Source organism: Exophiala oligosperma, assembly GCF_000835515.1.
Source record: "Exophiala oligosperma strain CBS 72588 unplaced genomic scaffold supercont1.30, whole genome shotgun sequence".
In the NCBI taxonomy this organism is placed as follows: Eukaryota; Fungi; Ascomycota; class Eurotiomycetes; order Chaetothyriales; family Herpotrichiellaceae; genus Exophiala; species Exophiala oligosperma.
Window position 1 is genome coordinate 13,973 of NW_015622847.1, and position 22,689 is coordinate 36,661.

At 50.7% G+C, this 22,689-nt stretch overlaps 6 protein-coding genes across 6 annotated transcripts; 2 read left to right on the forward strand and 4 right to left on the reverse strand.

Moving 5' to 3' along the window:
• Nucleotides 1-1,768: 1,768 nt before the first annotated feature.
• PV06_11386 (uncharacterized protein) lies at nucleotides 1,769-2,212 on the forward strand (the record flags this gene model as incomplete). The annotated part of the gene is made up of 2 exons (XM_016413051.1): nucleotides 1,769-2,064; nucleotides 2,122-2,212. The coding sequence occupies 2 exons, from the start codon at nucleotides 1,769-1,771 to the stop codon at nucleotides 2,210-2,212; spliced, it is 387 nt and encodes a 128-aa protein (XP_016256551.1).
• Nucleotides 2,213-4,531: 2,319 nt separating this feature from the next.
• On the reverse strand, nucleotides 4,532-5,188 carry PV06_11387 (uncharacterized protein; the record flags this gene model as incomplete). Its single annotated transcript, XM_016413052.1, has 1 exon — nucleotides 4,532-5,188. One exon carries the CDS (start codon nucleotides 5,186-5,188, stop codon nucleotides 4,532-4,534), a length of 657 nt encoding a protein of 218 aa, XP_016256552.1.
• Nucleotides 5,189-5,223: 35 nt separating this feature from the next.
• Nucleotides 5,224-6,587, reverse strand: PV06_11388 (uncharacterized protein; the record flags this gene model as incomplete). The annotated part of the gene is made up of 4 exons (XM_016413053.1): nucleotides 5,224-5,500; nucleotides 5,549-5,847; nucleotides 5,934-6,296; nucleotides 6,345-6,587. The coding sequence occupies 4 exons, from the start codon at nucleotides 6,585-6,587 to the stop codon at nucleotides 5,224-5,226; spliced, it is 1,182 nt and encodes a 393-aa protein (XP_016256553.1).
• Nucleotides 6,588-11,184: 4,597 nt separating this feature from the next.
• On the forward strand, nucleotides 11,185-12,180 carry PV06_11389 (uncharacterized protein; the record flags this gene model as incomplete). The annotated part of the gene is made up of 1 exon (XM_016413054.1): nucleotides 11,185-12,180. The coding sequence occupies one exon, from the start codon at nucleotides 11,185-11,187 to the stop codon at nucleotides 12,178-12,180; it is 996 nt and encodes a 331-aa protein (XP_016256554.1).
• Nucleotides 12,181-12,324: 144 nt separating this feature from the next.
• PV06_11390 (uncharacterized protein) lies at nucleotides 12,325-13,645 on the reverse strand (the record flags this gene model as incomplete). Its single annotated transcript, XM_016413055.1, has 3 exons — nucleotides 12,325-13,010; nucleotides 13,088-13,350; nucleotides 13,446-13,645. The coding sequence occupies 3 exons, from the start codon at nucleotides 13,643-13,645 to the stop codon at nucleotides 12,325-12,327; spliced, it is 1,149 nt and encodes a 382-aa protein (XP_016256555.1).
• A 7,568-nt stretch (nucleotides 13,646-21,213) lies between these two features.
• PV06_11391 (uncharacterized protein) lies at nucleotides 21,214-22,664 on the reverse strand. The gene is made up of 3 exons (XM_016413056.1): nucleotides 22,353-22,664; nucleotides 22,136-22,277; nucleotides 21,214-22,076 (listed from the first exon to the last, which is right to left on the reverse strand). Exons 1-3 carry the CDS (start codon nucleotides 22,562-22,564, stop codon nucleotides 21,606-21,608), a joined length of 825 nt encoding a protein of 274 aa, XP_016256556.1. The 5' UTR covers nucleotides 22,565-22,664; the 3' UTR covers nucleotides 21,214-21,605.
• Nucleotides 22,665-22,689: the final 25 nt, after the last annotated feature.

Consider the following 22,689-nt stretch of genomic DNA (forward strand, 5'->3'; position numbering starts at 1 on the left):
GCAGTACTTATTAACCACATACCTCATCCAAAAAGAACAGGTCAACTTCAAATTCAGATCTCCTTGCATAGGTGGCACAGAGTCTCGGGTGGCTGCATAAGTGACACGTCCTTACTGATATGAGAAACCACATCGTTGCCGAAATGGTGATACGTTGTGGAACACAAATAGTAGAACAATACTTCTTCTTTAACTGTGGGAGGCGATGGAGTCAAATAAAGAAACCTCGGGGGGCTTTCATGCGTGATGGGAGCATGAGACGATGTATCCTCCATGTTGGGCAACCTAATAGGTCGTGCCTAGTAGGGTCACCATTGTTTGATGATCGGTTGATACCACAGCCATCACAGCTCCTTGCATAGTGGGCAGATCACAAAGTTTGACACCATGTGCATTTGTGACAGATCACAAAGTTCAAAACTTGTGCAACCGCAACTCCCCAATGGCAACAGCGGGTCAACACATTCTTGGACAGCTGCTGAGGTTGGGGTGAATGTTATGGACTCCCGTACGGAGGATAGCGTCCCATTCACCGCCATGGGGCCCGGACCGTGTAAGCTTGTCCACAATATAAAACGTTGAACGTCTGCAGGCCGTCGTCGTATTACCAACGAAGCGAGATGATGGCGCTCGAGCTGTGTCTCTGGCCAGTGTGGTCGACTAGTATGACCGAAGGACTCGCTCGCGACCACTCCTGGCTGGCGACTCACTCGTCAAGGCAAAAATCCACGGATGACGATCAATGTGCGTGTGGAGGTTCCGAAACCGTGGATCATGTCATGGTGCATCAGGAATAAGGTCCGCCAATTTCCAGTTTAAGAGATTTGAGGAGCTTAAATATCTGGGTGCGTACAGAAGCTGTAACAGGTGTCCTCGATTGTGAAACTGCCGGATAGTAGCCACCCTATTAGAGACATACAGGTCCGCGATCACGATGACATCGGCATCTATCCAAGCAGCAATCGAGTCTTTCAAACGTGCGTGCCAGTCCTTACATGGAACCAGCCGAGCTCGGTGGAGTTTTCCCTAGACAGACTGGACATCGTCCTGGTAGGTTCCTGTCCTGGGCGTCAAGACTTTGGGGCAGGTCGCGTAGATGCCCAGAAGCAGGACGACATGGAGTTGCAGTCCTACGTTTTTCTTCTGTGCAGTAATTGTATCCTTCGTGGGAGTTGTGATCGCACACGCGGTAGTGTTTCATCTTCTTCTCGCACATCTGAAGGCACTTGGTCAACGCCCGGATATTTGCAATAGCGATGATTACCTTTAATTGAGTAATTTGACTCAGTCCAGTAACAAGCTTCGACTTAATGTAGTGTGTAATTGCGTTCACAGCGGCATCCTAGAGCAAAGGACTTGTGCCCAGAAGAGGAGCTGTGACTGACGAGCATTCGGCCTGGCTATTCGAACGCTTATCAACAATCTAGCTTGCCGCCTTACGGCTGAGTCCGGTCGGCGCGTAAATGAGCGATTTTTCCCTCTATGCACGATGTTCTGCCAATCATCTCAAGTCTCTGCTAAATGCAGGAGGACGATTACAGCGAGAGCGAAGACGCCACGGCCAATTGAAGGCTTCATGTTTGGATGTTGCTACGTTACGGACCTTTGACATAAATCTATGCCCCGACCGCTTGCAACGCCTGTGCAGATGTCCCCGAAAAATGCCTAGCCAGAATAGGCCGTGAGGAGATGGGGAAATGATGCCAAGATTGATAAACAGACGAACTTCACCGCCCTTCTGCGTTTCTCCCAACCAGCGAACCTTTCTATGGCATCGACATCAGGTTCAAAGAACAACCCCAAACGGGTCATAATTCGTGTGCATGAGCACTGGCACGATGACCATCAAAAGATCACTCAGGATTGGTTTCATTTCGCTGGTTACTCCAGTAGTGAGGAGGAATACGATTGGACAACAGACCACTACGTGCACCTAGGAGGGGTGAACGATAGACGATTTCATGTCATCATCGACATGGAGAAGAATGGATGTTGTACTGCTTCACAACCAGAAGAGATCGCTCTCGAATTCTACCGCTTGAGGAAGCCGGTCGGTCAAGCCTCGTGAGTAAAAATGACCTTAAGGGGAGTTTGTTACAGTTACTTAACAGATACGTACAGAAAATTCGAATATATCAACCCAGAGACCCAAAAGGAGGTCTACACGCTGGCTCGTCAGTTCACGAAAAGTCTCACATGGGGACATGATTGACATTCCTGCTCATACGCGAAGCACACACTGTTTTCAGTGGGTTTGAGCATTCTTGCGAAGAGATCTTTTCGGACATCGCAACATGCAGGAGCGAGTCTATTCAAAAGCTCGTCTGTTTCTGCAAGCTCGATGGGGTGGAAAATAATTGAAGCAGGAGTTAGAGATGTAATCCTAACCGCTCAATGCGTTGAGACATGGCGATGCTATCGGACTGGATTTGCCGCAAACATGTAGGATGTGCTGTTTGTCCTGGGTATTTCAAAATGTCTCCTGTTCTTAGAGGCGTGACATCGCTGCAAGGTATCATGATTATATTATAGGCGATTTCAATTGCGGCTTCGCACTGCACATACACTTTAAGTTATTGAGGAACCACTTTCGAAAAGATCCACATAACTTGATGGAACACAATCTCAGCTCGGTGTTAGGGATATCCAGGATTTGGCCGGAATCAATAAGAGGGTGCTGGGTTGAAACTCTCCATATGGACAATCAAGGTGTAACTGCCGAGCTTGACCTCCAGCAAGAGTCTACAGAACGAGGGCTGACTACAGAGTGGAGGTTTGCCAGGGGCTCGGCAACATTCGAACGGTGTCGATGAAGAAGTGTGAGCCCCCGAAGGAGGGAGGTGGCCATGTATCTAAGTGACATCCATGGCAGATAAAGGCATCATCACCCTAACAGTAGTACCGGCGGTTTAATAATCTCAGGGACAGGGGGATCTTGGCTGTGGAAGGGGGCTTGAAGGGCCTTGTAGTGTTTGTGTCGCCTTCGCAACGCGGTTCGCTGGCAATGAGCCGCCAAGTATCTTTCTCTACATGGGAGCCGGAAGCAGGGGAACAAGGGGGGCCCGAAAAGGCTGCTTGACTTGACCACAATGTCCTTACCTTCTTCCAGTTTGAGACCACTCGTTTTGCCTTGGACACCTAGTCAGCGCTTTGCAACGGAACCATGCACATCAGTCAAGGCGACAATCGGTAGCTGTCGGTACATCTGAATCTCACTGCAGTTGGGTTGGGGTCCAGTGGGTTGAGGGGCAGTTGGGTTGGGGTCAGTGGGTTGAGGGACAGTTGGATTGGAAGTGAAATCGTGTCTCGCAGCGATTGGACCAGCATTCCTAGCAAGTCTCACAAGGTGAAAACGTTAGGTCTAACTACGTCAACCCATATAGATATAAGCGTAGGTCACATTCGGGCACCCACCTGAGGCCTTGGGTAGCAGTGGTACGTTGCCTGTCCCGCGGGCGCTCGTTCATCTAATCGGAGCTGTGAGAAACCGTGCTTAATCTTCATTGGCCAAAGATAAACCATTGCAGAACCTGTGACATCTTAAAAGCGTCTTATACGGTCTTGACCAATGACTGACCCTACATCGACCATATACATGATTCTTGCTGTTCTGGCCGACTTAATACGGTCTTTTCGGGAGAGCGCGAGAGAGTCAGGATAATTTACCACGTAGAACTGTGGCAGTAGGAAGGGTTTGTGTCTCAAAAGTGGAGACTGCATGGTGAATCGTGGGTCAGCGCGAGACAACAAGTTCCGTCGCTACTTAGAAATGTGGTCACTCTCGTGTTTGTATTATTACGCTGCACGAGTCGTATGTTTTTTGTGGGTCGCGTGCTCAAGGAGGATATCCTCATCCGTGTCGCAATGATGTGGTCTTTCGGATTTTCAAACGCCATTGAAGTTGGTATGTTCGGCTTCCAGCCAGAGAATTCAGTACCATTAACAAGATAGAACGACAAAACGGTATGGGGAAGCACATATCCAACGTTCCCCCGCAGCGTCTCGAACGAATGCTACAGGTCAGCTCCTTCAAACTCATTTGTGCTCGTTCTTGCTAATGTAGGAAGGCCTTCTACGCCAGTGTTATCGTTTACAACCTAGGTCTTGCGTTTGCCAGATGCTCCATCAGCTGTCAATTTTTGAGCTTTTTCAAGGAACGGAAGTATCGAATTTCGGCTTGGCTTCTCATCGCCTTCTTCGCCGCATACGGCCTTGTCACGTTGATGGTGTCCACCTTCTCCTGCACACCTGTTCGGTATTACTGGAACAGAAGCCTACCTGGGGGCAGATGCATCAGATTTGAAATATGGGTGGTTCTTTCACGCATCAGTTTGCATTGTCTCGGACTTTGTACTTGCAGTCTGCCGCTGCCGATGCTGAAGACCTTGAACATTCCACGGAAGCAGAAGTATAGCCTGCTCGCCGTCTTTGCTGTTGGCGGATTGTGAGTCGCAGCATTACATGAGTGATGAACCTTACTAAACCCAGGTTACAGTGTGTGTATTGTGGTGATCTTACGTCTACATGCGGTCTACGTTATCAGCAATTCCTCGACCCTACGTACGACAATGTCGCTGCAGCCTATTGGTCTTCCATCGAACTCAACACGGGCATAGGGTATCAATTTGTCCACAGAATCCTCAAAGTGCTCCATGTCCAGTGACAGTTCGAGGATGAAGACCGAGGTAGCTTGACCAAGGTAATGAAGCAGGATCCACCAGGGGAGTAGCTGGTATGTTTCATAAGCACTTGGGTCTTCAGGAAGAATGTCAACCAACGACGTTGCCGCTCGCACACAATTTCTGGCGTTGCTGCTATTAAATTCTTTTGAGGAGATTGATTCATCTGATATAACGATGTGGCATAAACAAGGCCTGTGTAATATCGTCTTGATGCTGTAATAACACAATGCCAGATCAATCTTTGCGCGAGGGTCACTGGCGGTTGTGACCCTACTCTGGACGATGAGCTCGTCTGGCAGACTTTTCACCCATACATTGAGTCGATTATCGAGGTCAGTGATCGTCTTTTGCGTCACTGCCCATGATTCGAACTGTTGCGGCATATAGAGCTGCGTCATAACATGGCTGCTGATAACAATGAGTTCGGCCCGATGACGGAGATGTTGTCGAGGCGGTCCGTAGCCGATAAATCCAAAACACTGCCAGGGTATCTGCGGGCCTCTCATGGTCTGAGGCAGATCTCGTGAGCGACGGAGAAAGGTTAATCAGAACTTCTTGTGCCAAGTTCGTTGGGCTGTCCACAGCCATCGGCGTTTGGATCAGTTTCCAGGAGATCAAGGGGAATTGCGGTGTGCACCAGAGAGACTGATGGCGGTCTTCCTAGAACCTCTGACATTGCTACTTCAAGGCCATACAATGCATACCATGTGCGAGCTCTTTCTCTAAGCTGTGCCGGGCTCAGTACAGTATCCACGACTTTCAGGTGTAAGCCGAGAGTGGATGCGTTTCTGAGAGCTAAGCGCACCAATGACCATGCTCTAACCATTGGTTAGCGCTACCTCTCTGCTCCAAATTACCAGCCGTACCTAGTGATTGACCCATTTGTAAATAGATAAAAGGAGAGTAGTCCTGTACTCATGATACTGCCCATTGCAATATGATCGGGCATCACCCGATGGTCCAGCCCTAAGGCTCGAGATCGTGCATAGTATACCAGGTGGTTTTCGATACCCGAGTCATCATCAGCAATGCGGGATGCAACCACTTTGATCCGATGGCCCACATAAGATTTGTTACTGCGAACCATCCGCGCTGGTCCCACGTAAGGGACGTTTGGCCACGGGGAAATTGATGAAGCTTGAACAGAAATTTCTGCCGACCGATGCTGTCGAATATACCATGGAGAGCATGGAAAAAAGCCTCGGAAAGTATTCGAGCCGTCATATCACCTGGCCAATGCAATGCATTTACGGAGTCCTCGTCAATGCTCAGGAGATCTTCATCGTCCATAAGGTAGTTCAAATAGTCTATACACTCTTGACCTGGCACATTCTTTCGACGGGCAGAGTGCTTGTCCGGCGAAGTGACCAGATAAGAGGAAGCTTGCGCAAGCCACGAGATTTCGGATACTTTCCCCATAAATCCTGCAGACCCACCACCTCGTCCGATATCGATGCTGTGCGACAGCAAGTCCTGGCGACCGGGCGATCCCACACTAGCATCGACATTATGCTCACCCGCGAGAGTCTGCTTCGGGCTTGTAGGAAAACCGAAACCATCATCGGTTCGAGTGCTTGGAGTCATTGAAGATGTGTCCCGCACCCCGGGATCACACTAAACCACGTTAATTAGACAGGATTGTAAGGTCAATCTGAAACCGACCTTCTTTATGCAGTCGTTAACACGCGCAGACTCGTTTAGATCTAAATTGGGACTGGTGGCGAGATCCTTTAACGCTTGGAGGAGTAAGCTATTTTTGACCCTCAACTCCTTAATATACTGCAAACTTCGGGCAAGTTCCCTGTATAGGTATGTTAATGGAGCGTTCATTGGCCTATTGAAGGAGGATAGACTTTTTGTTCCTCTCACTATTCCGGTCGCCATAGATGCAGATCGCTTGATCATGGTTGCACTTGTCACATGGAAAACTCCCTGAACATCTCGTACGCATTACACGACATCTGTCGCACGCGTGGCTGACTCGAGTCCTAGCCGAACAATCAGAAGAAACTCTTCTGGAGGGAGGAAGAGCAGTTAATGGAGAGGCGTGAGCGAGAGGTTGGAAAGGCCCAGTAGCGAGCGCTTCTTGGGCCGGGGCTGCTCTTGCATCAGGTACCGAAAGCCTGATAGGACTGTCCATTGCTGTATCGAGAGAAAACTAGATCTGAAGGTAATCTACGGCCAGCGATTGCAAAGAGGACTTTATGAGCATGCAACCTGAATAAGTAATTTTTCGCTCGAAAACTTTAGTGAAAAGCATGTGATCGATATCGATCACATGTGATGACGGTGCGATACCCCAAACCATGTACTTCTATGATCCGTCTTGGAAAGAGGCGATCAGTTTCCAGCTGAGCGGTGCATTTCCTGGAGCACCCACCGGAAATTTCCGGAGTTGTAGGTCCGGATCCAAGCATGCATGATAGCACGTGGATGGCACCCTAGCTCGTTCGAGTGCCACTAGACCTTGGTGCGCGTGCTAATCGGCTTTCCAGCACGAAAGAGAGGAATCGAATTGAAAGTCCTCTTGACAGCGTGGAATCGACAGTTCAATCCATCTTCGATCTTTCGCGAATAGAATGTTGACACGTCAGCAAGGCTGTGTAACAACCACGCTTGTTGCCATCCAATGGCCAGCAAGACGAAGCCACCTCCAGCGGCCGTTCCGGGACTCATGCTTGTTAATCAACTTCCACTGATTAACCAGATCCTAAAAAGCCGGCTGTCAAATCCTCTTCAATGAGATATCAGATATCAGACATCCCGGATCGTTCTGTTCTTCGAATACAAAGTCTAGTCTCGTCTCGTGAAGAAAGGACGACCGAACTTCACAGCGAAGCAGGCGTCGAGCTGATGACTGATATCGGTAGCGGTCAATGCAGTACAGTAGCAACCCATTGACAGACCGCTGGCTCCGGTCCGACCCATCATCTTGCGCGTTCCTTGTGCAAATCACGTCAGCTTACAGACGATGTACCACAGGGTCAGGAGTGTGTCAACAGCGTGACTCTATTTCCGCCTAACTCGTGTCTTTTTGACCTTAGTTCCAGAGCACTTCAATCCCGCTTTTCATCTCCCGTCAGGTTAGACTTTTGGTATGCTCTCGACGGTTTTATTGTGCCCGGTTTGCAGCTGCAAGATTCTATCTGCGACGGACTCAAGGTTCTCTGCGTGGTGGCCGTGACATCGGAAATCAATGCTCTCAATTCTGCTTTCGCTTCTCTCGTAAAGTAAAGACTGCCCGTAGAACTAGGATTAACCTGCTTCTATCGAAAGAGGTCATTCTTACCTCACAGCATGCATTGCGCCAATTGCGAGGCTCGTCGTATATAAGTTACAGTCGTCGGGTGAGCGACATCATAACCTAGGCATTTCAGAGAAGACTCTTCTTTGCCTGACTCTTCTTCTCCTTCTTCTTTGCCGAGGTGATCGATGCCACGAATTTCCCAGATACTCTCAAAGGTATTGGTTCTTTCTTCGCCTCCTTTGACGTGGCATTGCTGGCGTCTGTGTTATTGCTTTTTGACTGCCACCATTTCTCGATCTTCAATGCGAGATAGCTCACTCACTGAGAATACTAAGCAACTTCTTTCCATCCCTCAATTGCAGCGCTATCTTGTCAGAGCAGGTGTCGCAACATTTCATGAACTCTCGAGAATTTAACCCCGACGGTCGATAGAGACGTAACGTAACTTGTCTCCAGGCTACCTTTTTGACCCCAACCTTACCAAACTTTTCCATCCATGACAACGCCCTATTGGTAGGCCACAATTCGTACCGAAAGTCCCCTGCTCCTGGAACTCCCGGATGGACCAACTCAATCCGCCCCACGGGAGAACCCCTAAAATTGCCCCTTCAAAATGGGTTCTTCGATGATTTGGAAATTGGTCCGTCCGGAGGGATAAAAACGATCTGGAGGGGGTGGTGAGAGCACCGTAATTGTTTGACCTTGTGCCGCGTAGTGAGCGAAGATCGCCGAAACGCCTTTCACGTACCGACTCCACGCATCGTCCGATTTTTTGGTTTTTAAACAGGATGGACGGTCAGGCTGCATCAGGCATCCTATGGCCATCGTCAATGTTTGCATTCCGCGTTGACCAACCCACTGTTGTGCCAGTCCCCGCTCTACTCCAGTCCATAGGACCTGCCTGGTTTGGCGGAAACGGGGATCGTGAAATTGCTGGTGAATGTGATTTGCCTCCTCAGGCGTCAAAGATTGAAGGTAGATAGGCTCATTAGAAGATGCATGAAGCATGACGCCTCTATCATGGGAGGACGCAGGCATTTTTCGAAAGGTCAAGTTATAGCCTAAGGATCTCGCATTGGCACGTCGCTCGCATCGGGATCACTCGATTGGAAGTGACATTAAAGTTGGAGCGCACGAGCCACAACTCCATCGATGTACTTGTGGCCCGTGCACGCCCTGACCAAAGGACAAGTATGACAGATGATAGCGTCAACAGAAACCGAGTGATAGGTATCTTGTCTCGCGCTTACCGTGCTAACAGCCAAGATAAGGGTGGAATAGTGAAACCATCGGCGCTTGAGGTTCTCCAGATCCACGTGATTTGCTCTCTTTCTGGGGGCGCAAAATACGTGCCAAGACATTCCAACACCGACACCTACCGCCAGGCTTGTGAATTTGTGAGAGTACGAATTCGTTGCTTTCGAGAAAAATCTGGGCATCTGCAGACATATGGTCTGCTTCTAGATTCAGAGACAAGGATACAAAATCTTTTGCCAATCTTCGGCGGACAGCAGCCAGAGAGCCCTGTAAGATACATCAGAAAACGCTCTGAAGATTGGGAACGATCACTTGCCAATATGTCCTGGATTAGTATCTTTCCGTCAAGTCCTCTCTGCAAACCTCGGAGCTTAGTAAGATTGCCATAGGCTTCCTTGATTTCGTGGCGATGCTCGGAGAAGATGACATCGACAGCCCGTTCGAGCTGGCGCTCGCGAGCTTTCCCGTTCGCTCGACAGATACCAACAATGTCTTTCTCAAGCTCTCTCGGGTGTATAGGATTGTAAGGAGGATTTTCCTGCGATTGAAGCTCCTGAACCTCGGACAGGTAAGTTGGATCGACAGCCACTTCGAAAGCTTTGCCGTTGTCATCACATTCCTGAACAATGCAGATCCTCGAGTTCGACTCTTCCGTAAGCCGTCAAAGATCAATTGTCTCTGCTGACACGCAGATGAGTTTCCAAGGGGTGGGTGTGGATGCATGAGAAGTGAGCAATAATATTTTGCTGGAGATTGGAGTAAGGTATCTTACCATGGTTCCCTGATTTGAAAAGCGATTAAGCTTAGGGGGCAAGTTGAAGCCGCTTCTAAGCCGGCCTCGTGACTTGTGGTTCTCCTGTCGAAGACAGATCGCTCACCAACACTATCAACATATGGCAATGCGGCTAGTACTAGTACTAAATGAGAACGAAACATTCATCTGGCGGGTCGCAGCATCAACGGCAAAAGGCGGCACAAGGTCGAATGTCCGATCGTTCATGAGACCCAGTTCGTCCACATCGTCGACCGGAGGACGTGGTATAAAGTTGAATGTTTGACTGTTCGGGCCTATGCACCGATTCAGACCAAATAAAACATCCCGGCCACCTGACGTCGAATCGTGCCCCAACAGCCCTCGAGAACAATTCGTCGGTCGCATATCACATGATCGATAGATGCACCACTAGGTAACGGAGAAATACTGCTCAGCACGCCAGTGTATACCTCTTTGGAAGAAGGGAACTTACTGTTGCGACCTTTGGGCTTGGTGAAATGGACTACGCCTAAAAGAGCAAGTGGAAGCTGAGCTGTGGGCTCTCCGTCTTGCTGCTGCGGCTATTCCTCGACCTCTTCGGTATATCGCTTCCTCCTTTTGTTCCTCGAAGAGTCGAAGGAGCTGGGCGGTTCTTTGCTCTGAGCCAGATCTTGGCTCGATAAGGCCTTAGGATATATCGACACCGGCTGGCCAGGTCCCAGAGCAGCAGCAACTTCCCGTTGTTGTATTCCATCTTCACGGACAATACCGTCGTCATGGGTAGTCAAAGGCCGAGATACGTCAACATGGCACTGAATAATTAACCCTCCAATCTGTCGCAAACCGCCATTGTGAATGATCTCGGTCGGACCGGCGAACGCGCGAGGGACTTCTCACAGCTGAAAGACAAAGTTAATGAAGCGCTGAAAAAGCATGAACCAACCCAAGAGGTGATCTGCACAGGCGTGCAGAGGCGAGCGGAAGAGGAGGATCGGGTCAAGCTCTCCTTCGCGTCCGAGGAGATGCCAACGCAGCGCGACAACACGGCCAGTGGCTCCAAGAGAATCGATTCGACCAAGCCCGCATGCTCGGGGAACAATGGTACCCGGTCAAGGTTGATCGTGTTCATCGCGCCACCCTCAGCCCGGACGGGGGCTTGGCCGTGTCTAAGGAGGCGACGGGGTGGTGGCTCAGGAAAACGACGTACAAATTGAACGGATCCGCTTAGCCGAGCGACGGACAAGATGTATGGATCGGTAGTCATGTTGTTGACTCACCAGCACGAGGCTGATGCCCTGTTGGCGAGAGGGATCATGCACGTCGGCGGGGAGATGGCGTACACGCGGCCGTATGAAAGACGACATACCCCTACGGGATGCTACAAGTGCCACCAATACGGCCACCAGGAAGCTCGGTGCCAGTCGCCCCAAGTGGTATGTGGCAGGAGTGCACCGCCAACAGTGTGCGATGCGCGGCCTGTCAAGGGCCACACACGGCGACTGATCGGGCGTGTCCACGGTACATGGAGCTGCTTCGCCGGTTCAATCCTGTGCAATGTCATGGTTAGGCCACTCCGGGTCCTCCAAGCGAATCTGGGTAAAAGACCGGGGGTACAACATAGCCTGATGAACGACGAAGGATTGCAAAACCATGGGCTCCTTATGATCATGGAACCGGCATGCTTTACCCGCGACGACGGGAGAGTGATCGCTCCACCCTCACGTCACCTCAGCTGGGAACAAATCCTCCCGACGAAGATAGCGGTGGGGACGCGGTTTCTAATCCGATCAGTCGTCTACGCCAGCGCCGAGCGCCAGGCGAGGAGCGTACCAGTCGCATTGCCAGACATATCCGCGATACAATTCCAGCTGGACGGGCGATTATCCCTGGCCATCTCAGTCTATTTGCCGCCGGCAGACGCACGAGTGCTTCAAATCACAGCACGACTGATCAGAGAGGCGGTCAGACGGCACGGAATCGGACGAGAGCTTATCGTCACCGGTGACTTCAATCGACATGACCAACTATGGGGTGGCGACGAGATCGGTGCTACACCTCGGCAAGGTGAGGCACAGGAGATTCTGGACTTGATGGATGACCTCGATCTACATCTACTCCTCCCCCGCCGGTTCATCGCGTGTCTCCAGCAACGAGTCCAGGTCAACATGACCGAACAAGCGTGTGTTGAGGCACTGTCAGGACTTCGAGCTTACTACAAGGTACGAGTCCCGCGATTTTAAAGACCCAAGACTGAAGCAATCAGGTGGCCCTCAAGACCTTCGTCGACAACATCTGTAGGCAAGTCATAGAGCGTCACATCACTCGCCCACTGCCATCGATCTACTCTGCCGAAACCGTGGCAGGACTCTCGGACGAAGAACTGGCTACACCGGCTTGACCACCCCTTGGACCTTTCCACTGAGCAGGTCTCTCGCAATCCATGGCTCTTGAGCCGCGGGGCGAGCGATGCCGACTGCGTCCACTGTTTCCATCGCCATAGCCATGGCCGAAGCTGTGCGCAAGCCACCTGTGATGAACACTTTGGTGCGGCGCTCTTGGGCTGTCTTGCCCAGCTGCGGGACTATCATCGCAGCGAATTTCAAGAAGAAGGCTTCGCGTTTGATCGTTGTGTCCGTGGTCCATTCGTGGCCGACTTTCTCCATGGTGCCGCCGCTCAACTCGACGAAGTCCAAGCCCACCTCATCCTGTAACACGCGGCACACCTCTGCTGCCTCCTCGGCTGTAAATCCACCATCTTGAAACTCGACACTGTTGAGCTTCACGCCGACAATGAAGGATGGCGAGGTCCTGGCACGAATTCCCTTGGCGACTTGCACGAGCAACCTCATCCGGTTCGTCAACGAGCCTCCGTAAGCGTCCGTTCGCTTGTTGGTGCGCGGAGCGAGGAATTGGCCGAGCACATAGCCGTGAGCACCGTGTAGCTCCACCCCGTCGAACCCTGCTGCTTCCAAGTACTCGGCCGCATGCACGAACCCATTGATCAAGAAATCGATATCTGTCTGGGTTGCTTCGCGGGTCTTCGCGAAGATGGCATTCTGCTCTTCGGTGGCTGATCAAATGACCCGTTTCAGCAGTTGTCACACAAATTAAGGAACAGTGAGAAGATATTTCGACAGAATGACCTACCATACGGTACAACAGACGGCGCGATGACCGTCTTTCGCGCAACAGAAGCCAGAGCCTGACGCCCGGCATAGGAAATCTGTGGGATCATGAGAGAGCCTTTGGCCTTTCCCACCGCAGCCAACCTCTTAAACGCCTCGAATCGTGGCCCGTGACAAGGGTGTGATTCGTCGATGATTAGGTCGCCCGGCAATTGGGGTACCGTGGAGCTGACTTGGATGTTGCCGGTGAAGATGATGCCGAACCCATTTTCTGCCTCACCAAACCTAAAGACTGAGTATCAGCTGATGTAATATGAACCCCACGACGTAGTCGGACTAGTCTTGTTAACCTGGACGTAGGTGTGCATAGGCGTACTCACCTTTTATACAACTCGATGATTTCATCGGTGGGGATCCCACTGGCTTCAGGATCGTTCATGTCCCAACTGGCGAGCGTTTCTCCCATGGAAGCCTTGAATAGCCGGTTGCGTGCCGTTTTCTTGGAGAAGTGAAATGTAAGAGGCTCCCGTAGGCGTCCTGTATTGATTTCATCGTTGTTCTCGTACCGTTCCACCGTCATTATGGATTAATTATTCTCTGAACTGTGTAGCTTCAGTCTTGGTGGGTCCTTTTTACCGTGTCTTCGTGTGAGTTTGTCCAGTATTTATGTCAAGAAAACTAGTTATGGTACAGAATGTCTGCGGTGTCGTTGAGACCTCAGCATGACGACGTTATATCTCTCAACGAAACGCAGAATCCTGTAGGATTGACGCACTTGATACTTAGATTACTAATGCTCCTGTGCATGTACATTTGTAAAAGACCGTATAGGTCCGTGGAACTTCGCACAAGTCACCCCGTGGGCGGTGGCAGTCTTCGCTTAATTGCTACTTTTCCGGAAACACGTGATCTAAGATAGGCTATGTTTCTTACATAAGCTATCTAAGATACCTCATAATGTAAGATGATGTATGTTACATTTCCCCTGGCTGGCAAATAAGCATAGGGTTCAGAAGACTAGAATACTGGCCTAGAAGTCGTAAAATTTACTGTAAGTACTGTTAGGCATTCACAGGTGCGTGGATACGTCAAGCTACCCTAATGTTCCTTAGCTTGCTGAGTTCCGCGGAGGAATCCGGGGTTGTACGGAAGTTCCCACCTGTGACGCAGTATTAGTCCTTTCGATCTGAATTCAAAGAATGATTAACCATATACTCATTAACAAGTCAGAAAAGAAACTTGGCATTCAAGCATTTAGTCCCCTTTTCGCATGTATAAATGGTGCTGTGATATGACGGGTTGACGAGGGCAGAGTAGTCTTTTACGGCTTACAGTAAATATCACTCTAGATATTTAGCAGCTCGTTTTTAAAAGCTATCCCAGTCACGTTCCGATTTATATACTCACCAAACATGGGTGATTCCATACCGAAAACGACCAAATTGTGGAGAGTGACAGGCTACGACGGGTTCGACTCCCTGAAATTCATAGAGGAGCCCGTGCCTGAGCTTGGCGACAGTGAAGTTCTAGTTAAAAGTGAGTATTGCACTGTTCTGTCGAAGACAATTACTGACGGTAACGGCTTCAAGTTCGTGCTGTATCCTTGAACGTAAAGCGATGCTCTTGCTTCTGATTTTCTCATCGGCAGGCCTAATGTTTGTTAGTTTCGCGACATCATCATCCCTTTGGGGAAATATCCGTTCAACCAAAAACCCAACGTGGTACCAGGATCAGATGGGGCGGGGACTGTTCTTGCAGTCGGAAAGAATGTGACTCGGTTTCGTGTGGGGGATGGTGTGGTCACAATGCTCAACCAACGGCATTTGGCCGGGTCCCTCGACGCTGCCGCCGAAGACTCGGGGCTCGGTGGATCGATTGACGGCACACTGCGCTCAGTCGGGGCCTTCGATGAGCAGGGACTCGTCCAAATGCCTCAAGGTCTTAGCTTCCTTGAGGCGGCAACGCTGAGCTGCGCCGGTGTCACTGCCTGGAACGCTCTCTTCGGGCAGCCCGGCAGGGAGCTTGTGGTTGGCCAATGGGTGCTGACCCAAGGTGCTGGGGCTGTAAGTGTTTTTGCCCTGCAATTTGCTAAAGCCATTGGTGCTAGAGTGATTACCATTACCAGTTCGGACGAGAAAGCCAGACTCCTCCAAAAGCTCGGCGCCGACCACATCATCAACTACCGTGAGGTGCCCAACTGGGGCGAGAGGGCCAAAAGTCTCACAAAAGGGAATGGGGTGGACCTAGTTGTGGAGGTTGTCGGCGCTGCCACCCTGAAGCAGAGCGTTGCCAGCCTCAGACTCGACGGAACCATGAGTGTGGTTGGATTTGCGGGCGGCGAGGCTGAGGGAGTGGAGGTTCCGAACTTGTTGAGCGTCTGGCTCAAACACTACACAGCGCGAGGGATATCAGTCGGCAGTCGGCTACAGATGGAAGCCATGGGACGTGCCATTGAGGCAAATGTCGAGAGTCTACGGCCTATCGTCGATTCGAGAGTGTTCAAGTTGGCAGAGGTCAAAGAAGCGTATATGTATTTACAATCCGGAAAGAACTTGGGTAAGGTGTGCATCGGTATTGACTGATTCTGTGACAAAGCAGATGTTGATAATTGTCATGAACTGGCATCACTACCCACATGTTTGTATTGTTCTGTACGTACCTTGGAGTTTGTATACAGCTCATGGTCTCTCTCAGCCTTACTCCCGTAATCCCCTTCGCTTTGTCCGGTTGCAAGCTATACTGGGTCTCTTTCGTGCTCCGTCACGTGCCCGGGTAAAGCGGCCCGCGCTGCCTTTCCTGAACCTTTAAGCACGAAGCACTACAGTAGATTTCCTCATTCCCAAGAATATCAAATCACTGGAACCCCTGCCTACAGACGCTCGAGCGGGAATTGTCTCACTATTAACGCTGATCAGACCCCACCGAGACTCGCTGTCCATGCGACTCCAGAACCGATCATCTGCACCCCTCTCCCCCTAACTATGATTCTGCCCCGGGAACGGAGTCCTAAGGGTTGGTATTGGTCCAGTGCCCTTCCACCATGCGCGTCCGGGGCACCGACGCGGGCAAAGTGTTCCGCCAACCCCAACTGTCCGTAGTCCCGGAGGTCGAGTATCGGGGACCGGCCGTCTCGTTGCCCGTCACAACGTCCTTGCCGAACGTCGCGCGCTCGAAGATGAGATAGACCGCCTCCGGGGCGTATGCGTTGACCGAGTGTCCGGAATTGAAGATCCGGGAGAAGGACAGGGGGCCGTACTGCTTCACGACGGCTTGGCTGCCGCCGGTGATGCCCTGAATCCGCTCGTACCCGGCGATAAATAAACGACTCACGAAGAAAATGGGCTAACGGAACAGAGAAGTAAAGAAGGCGTTGTCAGCCCTTTATAAGTTAGAACCCGACCCTTGAGTTAATTAAAATTTGAGTGTGTGACATCGTTCTAGTGCTTGAGTTCTGATGGTCGCTTAGCCTAGTGAGCCTGGCAGGTTGGTGCCCCCTAGGCGAGCCATTAGGAGCCTAATTCTTCGGTCCGGGGCACGCGCATCCCTTGAGGGTTGAGGGGGCACCGAGAAGCTAAGCACTTTATATTCGCTTTTGCATTAGCTTCTCATAATGTTGAGGGCCTAGGTGCCTTCGACTATGAATGAATCACATCCTTTCGATATGACCCTCCCTGTGCGAGGGGGTTGATGTTGCATTTTTGACCTGCCCTGTTCATTACCCATGAACTTGTTTTGACTCCTTGGCTAGTTCGGGATCATTACAATTAGGTCTTAGAATCCGTTGTGGGCGGAACCCGTCATAGGCTGGAAGCGGCCCAACGAGATATATGGGATATACTCGTTTGCGAGGTGCTTGCACTCTTGACAAGTAAGTGGTGTAAACGTAGTTCGTCGTCGAGAGGTCGAGACTCGTTATCCATACTTGTAAAGTAAATGACGCTTGAGGATAACGTCTTCAGCTGACGTCAATGATAAACACTGTGGTTGACCGGAATATGTGCGACGAGATGTACTGTTCAACAGTGACATGTTTGGCTGAGATTTCGGTGACTGTAATGTTCGCCTCTTAGAAGATGTCTTTCGTCTAGCCTGTTGTTGACGTCTACCTATCATGCGAACTAGTAGCATTATAATCGTTTCAGTGTGAGTTCTCTTATATCTGCCACGTCCGCTGTGGGCCCCCTTTCCGGCTCGCCATTACCACCCCTGCGCCGAGTCTCGAGTCCTTCTCTGAGGCGTCCCTGTAGATGACGGCCTCTGGGTGTTCGATTAATTCAGCCACTTCGTCAAGGGCCTGTGACCTATCGGGGTTGATTGTGATCTCGATTGGGTCTGACTGGGTCCAGGGTGGGAGGGGGGTTGGATCTATGGTCTCCAACGACTCAAGCTCTCCAATGTCCAATGTTTTGGTGGTTTCGGCGAGAGGCAGTCTGGGCTGAGTTCCCCGTCGGTTTACCCGTTGTTTCGCTCGGTCCACAACTCTGGAAAGTGGGTGTGTTTGAGCCAGAGAGCATAATCGCATCACCACCTCTTGTCCTCGCTGTTTGAGTCTCAAGCGTGTGGGAAGCACATGGCATTCTATCTCCAGCACCTGGTTGCAACGTACTTGAATGCTGAGATGATCCGGAGGAGGGCTACTCTTTGGACGGTGTCGAGAATTCGGAGATGTCCTTTGTCCATGTTGGGGTTGTGCCACACGGTTGATGCATAGTCCAGCTTGGGTAACACGCAAGCCTGGTATATTTGCGTCATTTGGGCAGGCCGTAGGTGCCTCAGTCCACCCATTCCAAGGGCCGTAGTGGTTGCTGCCTTTACCGCTCTTTGCACATGGTCTTTCCACCGTAGTTCTTCGTCAAATACCACCCCGAGGAGTTTGGCTGTACGGCCGGCGTGGATAACCTTGCCATCTATGGTGATGCTTCCTTTCGCTCGCTCTTTCTTGCGTCGGGTGAGGTGAATCAGTTCCGTCTTTTCTGCCGCGAAGCTTGATCCCTTTAGCTGCGCCCATTCCGTGACTCGAGGGATGTCTTCTTGTTGAATCTTCCGGAGGTTTTCTTCTGCCGATTTCCCTACTCTCCATCGGAAATAGTAATCGATAAATGCAGAGGCGCCCCCCTGAGTGTCCACCTCCTGGTTCACCAAGCCTGAATTGAGCAGCGTGAACAGAATAGGCGAGAGTGGCGAGCCTTGCGCTAGCTCAGGATTTTTCAGCGGGCTGACCTTGGTTGAGAACCCGTCGACATGGATGCTTGCCGTCCGGTCCTGCTGAAGCTTTGGATCCATTTTCTAGCTGATGTGGGTATCCTTTTCTCTCGGAGGCGTGCATCCAGTGTTGTAGCTTTGACCCCATTGAATGCTCCTTTCAGGTCGAATGCAATCAATGTGACCACTCTACCTCTCAGCCATGCTTGATCGATCGCATTGCTAGGACTAGGAGGGCTTGCTCTGTTGTTCGGCCAGTACTTTTCCGCATAGTAGGAGAGGCGTCAGGCGACCACCGCGTAGCCTGCGCATATCATGCAGATATGGATGCTAGGTCACATTCGGGCACCCGACTGAAGCCTTGGATAGCAGTGGTACGTTGCCCATCCCGCAGGCTGTCGTTCATCCAAGAGCCCTGCTCAAATTTCAATTGGCCAAAGATAAAACCCCTGCAGAGCCTGTAACATCTGAAAAGCGTCTTATGCGGTCTCGACCAATGGCTCACCCTACATCGACCCATGTACGGAGGAGCGCGCGAAAGGGCGAGGATAATTTTCCGCGTAGAACTGTGGAAGTAGGAAGGGCTTTGTGTCTCAAAAGTGGAGACTGTATGGTAATCGTGGGTCGGCGTGTAGACAACAGGTTCCGACACCACGCAGAAATGCGGTCAGCTGTACCAACCACAAGCTCCTTCGGTAGCATCTGACCACTGAATCTGATCGGTCTCGACCAACTGAACTAGTATTTGAAACACGCTAAAATGATCTCGCGCCAGTGGACTTGCCTCTTTCTACTATCACCTTTCGCACGATAATCGTAAACGAGAGCACTGGCTGAGAAGCCGCTCGGCGGAATGATTTTGCGGGACTCCTCGCCTAATGACAATCATGGCATTCCCTCCCGTAGCGGCCATGTTGTTTGCGATAGTTTCCAACATTTCCTTTTCACTGCGCTCAGTTCGACGACTTTGCATGATTGCTCATGTCTCACGGATGACGGCGTTTTGTTGTCACAGAAGTATCCGACTTCCTCGCGGCTTGTCCATGCTATTTGCAGGGACGCTGAAGCATTTCTTCGAGCTCTTTCATTCACAGTTGCCGTGAATCCAGAAGTGACACACGGGTATTCTTCAACCAACAGCATAACTGAAGATAACACTTATTTTCACAAAGATCATGAGCTCCCTTCAGACGACTCCGTGCCTGATATAAACCAGCCTGCAATTAAACCACCACTAAGGTCCTTGGAGAGTTGCTCGGTCCTCGAGACGGAAACCCCTTCTTCAGCAGGCGTCGACGGGTCTCTGATATGTAAGGAAAGCGGAGCGTTTATTGTCTCGCTCCCGGCAGATGATATTGAACGATCGAGTAGAGGCCAGGTTGGTAAGCAATTGAATACGGGAAATCCGGGCACCCTAAACCTGGTGGAAGGACTATCTAGCTCAAGCGAATTGAGTTCGGAGATGGAATCTAATGATAATCATGATGAAGACGATGACGATGACGATGACGAAAGGGAACGCGGCCAACAAGAATCACGGAGACAGCGCGGGAAGACAAACGAGATACAAGCGAATGTAGAGCAGCCTACAGACGAAGAGGAATTAGAAGAAGGTGGCGTGGAAAAGAATAAGGACTCAGACGACGAAGAGGAGGAGGAGGAGGAGGAGGTCGAGGAGGACGACAGCACAAACAGGGCATGCCGCCCAAGAAACTTGAGAAGAGCGTCCCTTTTACAAAACCCCACGAGCAGGTCGTCAAGGAAAAGACCCCGACCTGCCACTCCAGTACAGACACCAACAAAAAGACCGAAATTTGATGACGCACACAAGTCGGAAGTTCGGTCCATGTCCTCTAAATCAAGAGTGAAGAATTCTTCCTTGGACTCCTCGTTTTGGTATGACTGGGATATTAAGAGGGGATCTTATGCACAGCAGGAGAACCATGCGAAGCACCCTATCAAAGCTACTCGAGTTTGGCAGCGACTTACGTCCCTGCCTTTCGCACCGTCCAGTGGCAGGATTCAGCAAGGCGTGTCTCCCGGTCGTGTTAATACATTGGTCAAAATGGTGCTGGCCGTGGCCAACGGGCACGCCTTTGGAGCATTGAAAGAGGTAATGACTTTCATTCAGCGGAATGAAAGAGCCACCATGGCTGGAGTGTTCAGCCAAGATCCTAAAGTTCTTGTCAATGCCGTCAATAGTGTCGACTCAGCGGATAACTTGAACAGTTATCTACGGAGATTCGCGTTGGCTCGACTGGCCAGATTGTATGCTGAGACGGTCGCGAACAGAGGTCGCTTGGGGCACGACAAGGATGGCACGTGCTTGTCGCTACGGACATCGACAAACAAGGCATACAAGGCCGCGGCTTATGTGTCTCTGATCCAGTATATCTGGGACGTGGCTTTTCCTGCTAGATTTCAGGGGAGGAATAAGAACAGGAGTGGCCTTATCGATTCCGACGAATCTGATGCCGTTCGGTGGAACCATTACAAAAGAAAGTTGAGCAAACAGATCGAAGCCGGCCAACGATGGCTCAAATTCGCCGACAAATTCGGGTGGTCAGCTCTAGGGCTGGTGACCCGAGACTGGTTCATTGAGGAGAACAACGTGCTAGCCAATGACCGAATGTGAGTATAACTGATTTGTCTGGCTTTCTGGGAAGACCCGGCTGACGGGAACAGTTTCGAAGAGATCCTGGCAACATCGGAGCATGGAACACTGTTGGACGAAATAGAGGCTGTGAAAGGACGATTTCTGCGGCAGCTGAACAAGGCTCTCGGCGGAAGCTTATTTGACCTGCTGGAGGATTCGAGTCGCGCACAAGGATTGCCTCTGTTGAAACTTGATGACCATGATATTTTGACACGGCACGACTGCGATCAGTCCTGGCTCGATGACTTTCACTTAGAAGAGAAATAGCAAGCGAAAACAAGCGAACCAGGTAATCTATAATGGAGATCCCATATATTGCAACACTCAAGCTAAAAGCCGAGCATAGGGTAGTTCCATATTCCCACCTGGCTTGTGGAGGTGCATAACTCTTTTGGCCCCCTATAACTCCTCTCTTCTTAACTCGCCATTCTGTGACCCTACAGCAATGATCCTCCACTGTTCACCAGGACCGTCGATGATCCGCAACGGACCCTCCACCCATTTGTCAACCCACTTTTTGCTTAACGACTTAGCATCTGGACTGAGCTCAGGGGAGCCACCAAATTCCCAGTACAGATCCCCGCCAAAGCGCTTCGGCACGTTTTCAGGTCCGGGGTCATGGCGCAAAATCGTTGCACACTCCCCATGACCAAGGACTGCTATTTTTCTTGTGGTTGCAGGTTCAAAGCAGATGGTTATGAATCGCCAGATAGTAGGGAAGAAGTTCGGAGCACCGACGACCTATTTCGGTGTGATCAGCGTGGCACAACGTAGTAAGAGTCAGTATATTCCTTTTGTGGAGAGTGGAACATCGAGAAATGTTCGCACTCACATATATTCTTTTTACGGTCTCTAGATAGTGAGCTGTCGCCATGTTGCTAGCAGTACTAAGAAGCTTCCGTAGCCTCCAGAAAGGTGACACCCCAACGTGCGACAAATCGATGATGTTGATCGAGGTATTGATACGTTCGTGCTGTAACTTTCCGCATAATGGCTGCACAAATTGTGTCACGTATTCGGCGGCAAGGAAGATACTTGACAATGCCGGGTCCGTCTTATGCAATGCAAGGATGTCGTCTGCTTCGACTTGAGACACGACATATACCATGATAGGTACTCCGGTAGCATCTCGGTGGCCGGTCCATTGAGGTTGCTAGATTTATCTGTCTGAGTTGTTGCGTTGCTAAACGGGAGCTGAGCGTTGGTCCGTACCAGTCGTCTGACAGTCTCAAATCTCGTGATGCCGACATCATCATAAGTCTTCTCTAGCTGGATATCATGGCGCCATTTTGCCGATGCAGCATATTGCTTGAATGCGGTATGGACGTCGTGTTTCCGTGCTCGTAAGTAACGCCTAGGTCGAAGTCAGGCCCAAGGGGGCTGGACCACCACCAGGTAGAACCTGGAAAAATAGAACGCCTCCACTTACAAAAGATTTGACTCCTCGAAATTGTCATCCGGGGCATATTCTCGCACCAGTTCGCTCTTTGGCCAGGTTACAGAATTTCTGCGGCATAGTTCTTTGAGTTCTGCAAGTGCTCTTTCCTCGCGCTCGACGGCGGATTCAGTGTGGGAAATGGACTTCTGGGATGCATTGGTCCTCGCCCTGCTCAGAGAGGCAGTACTTATCGTTCTGAACATTTCAACCAAATATCAAGGGACGGTTGGGGTTTGGAGTTGAGATTCGTTACGCACGGTGAGATTCCGAAAGGCAACATCAGACCTCATGCCAATCAACGTTGAAGTTGTGGGTGGAGTGACGTATT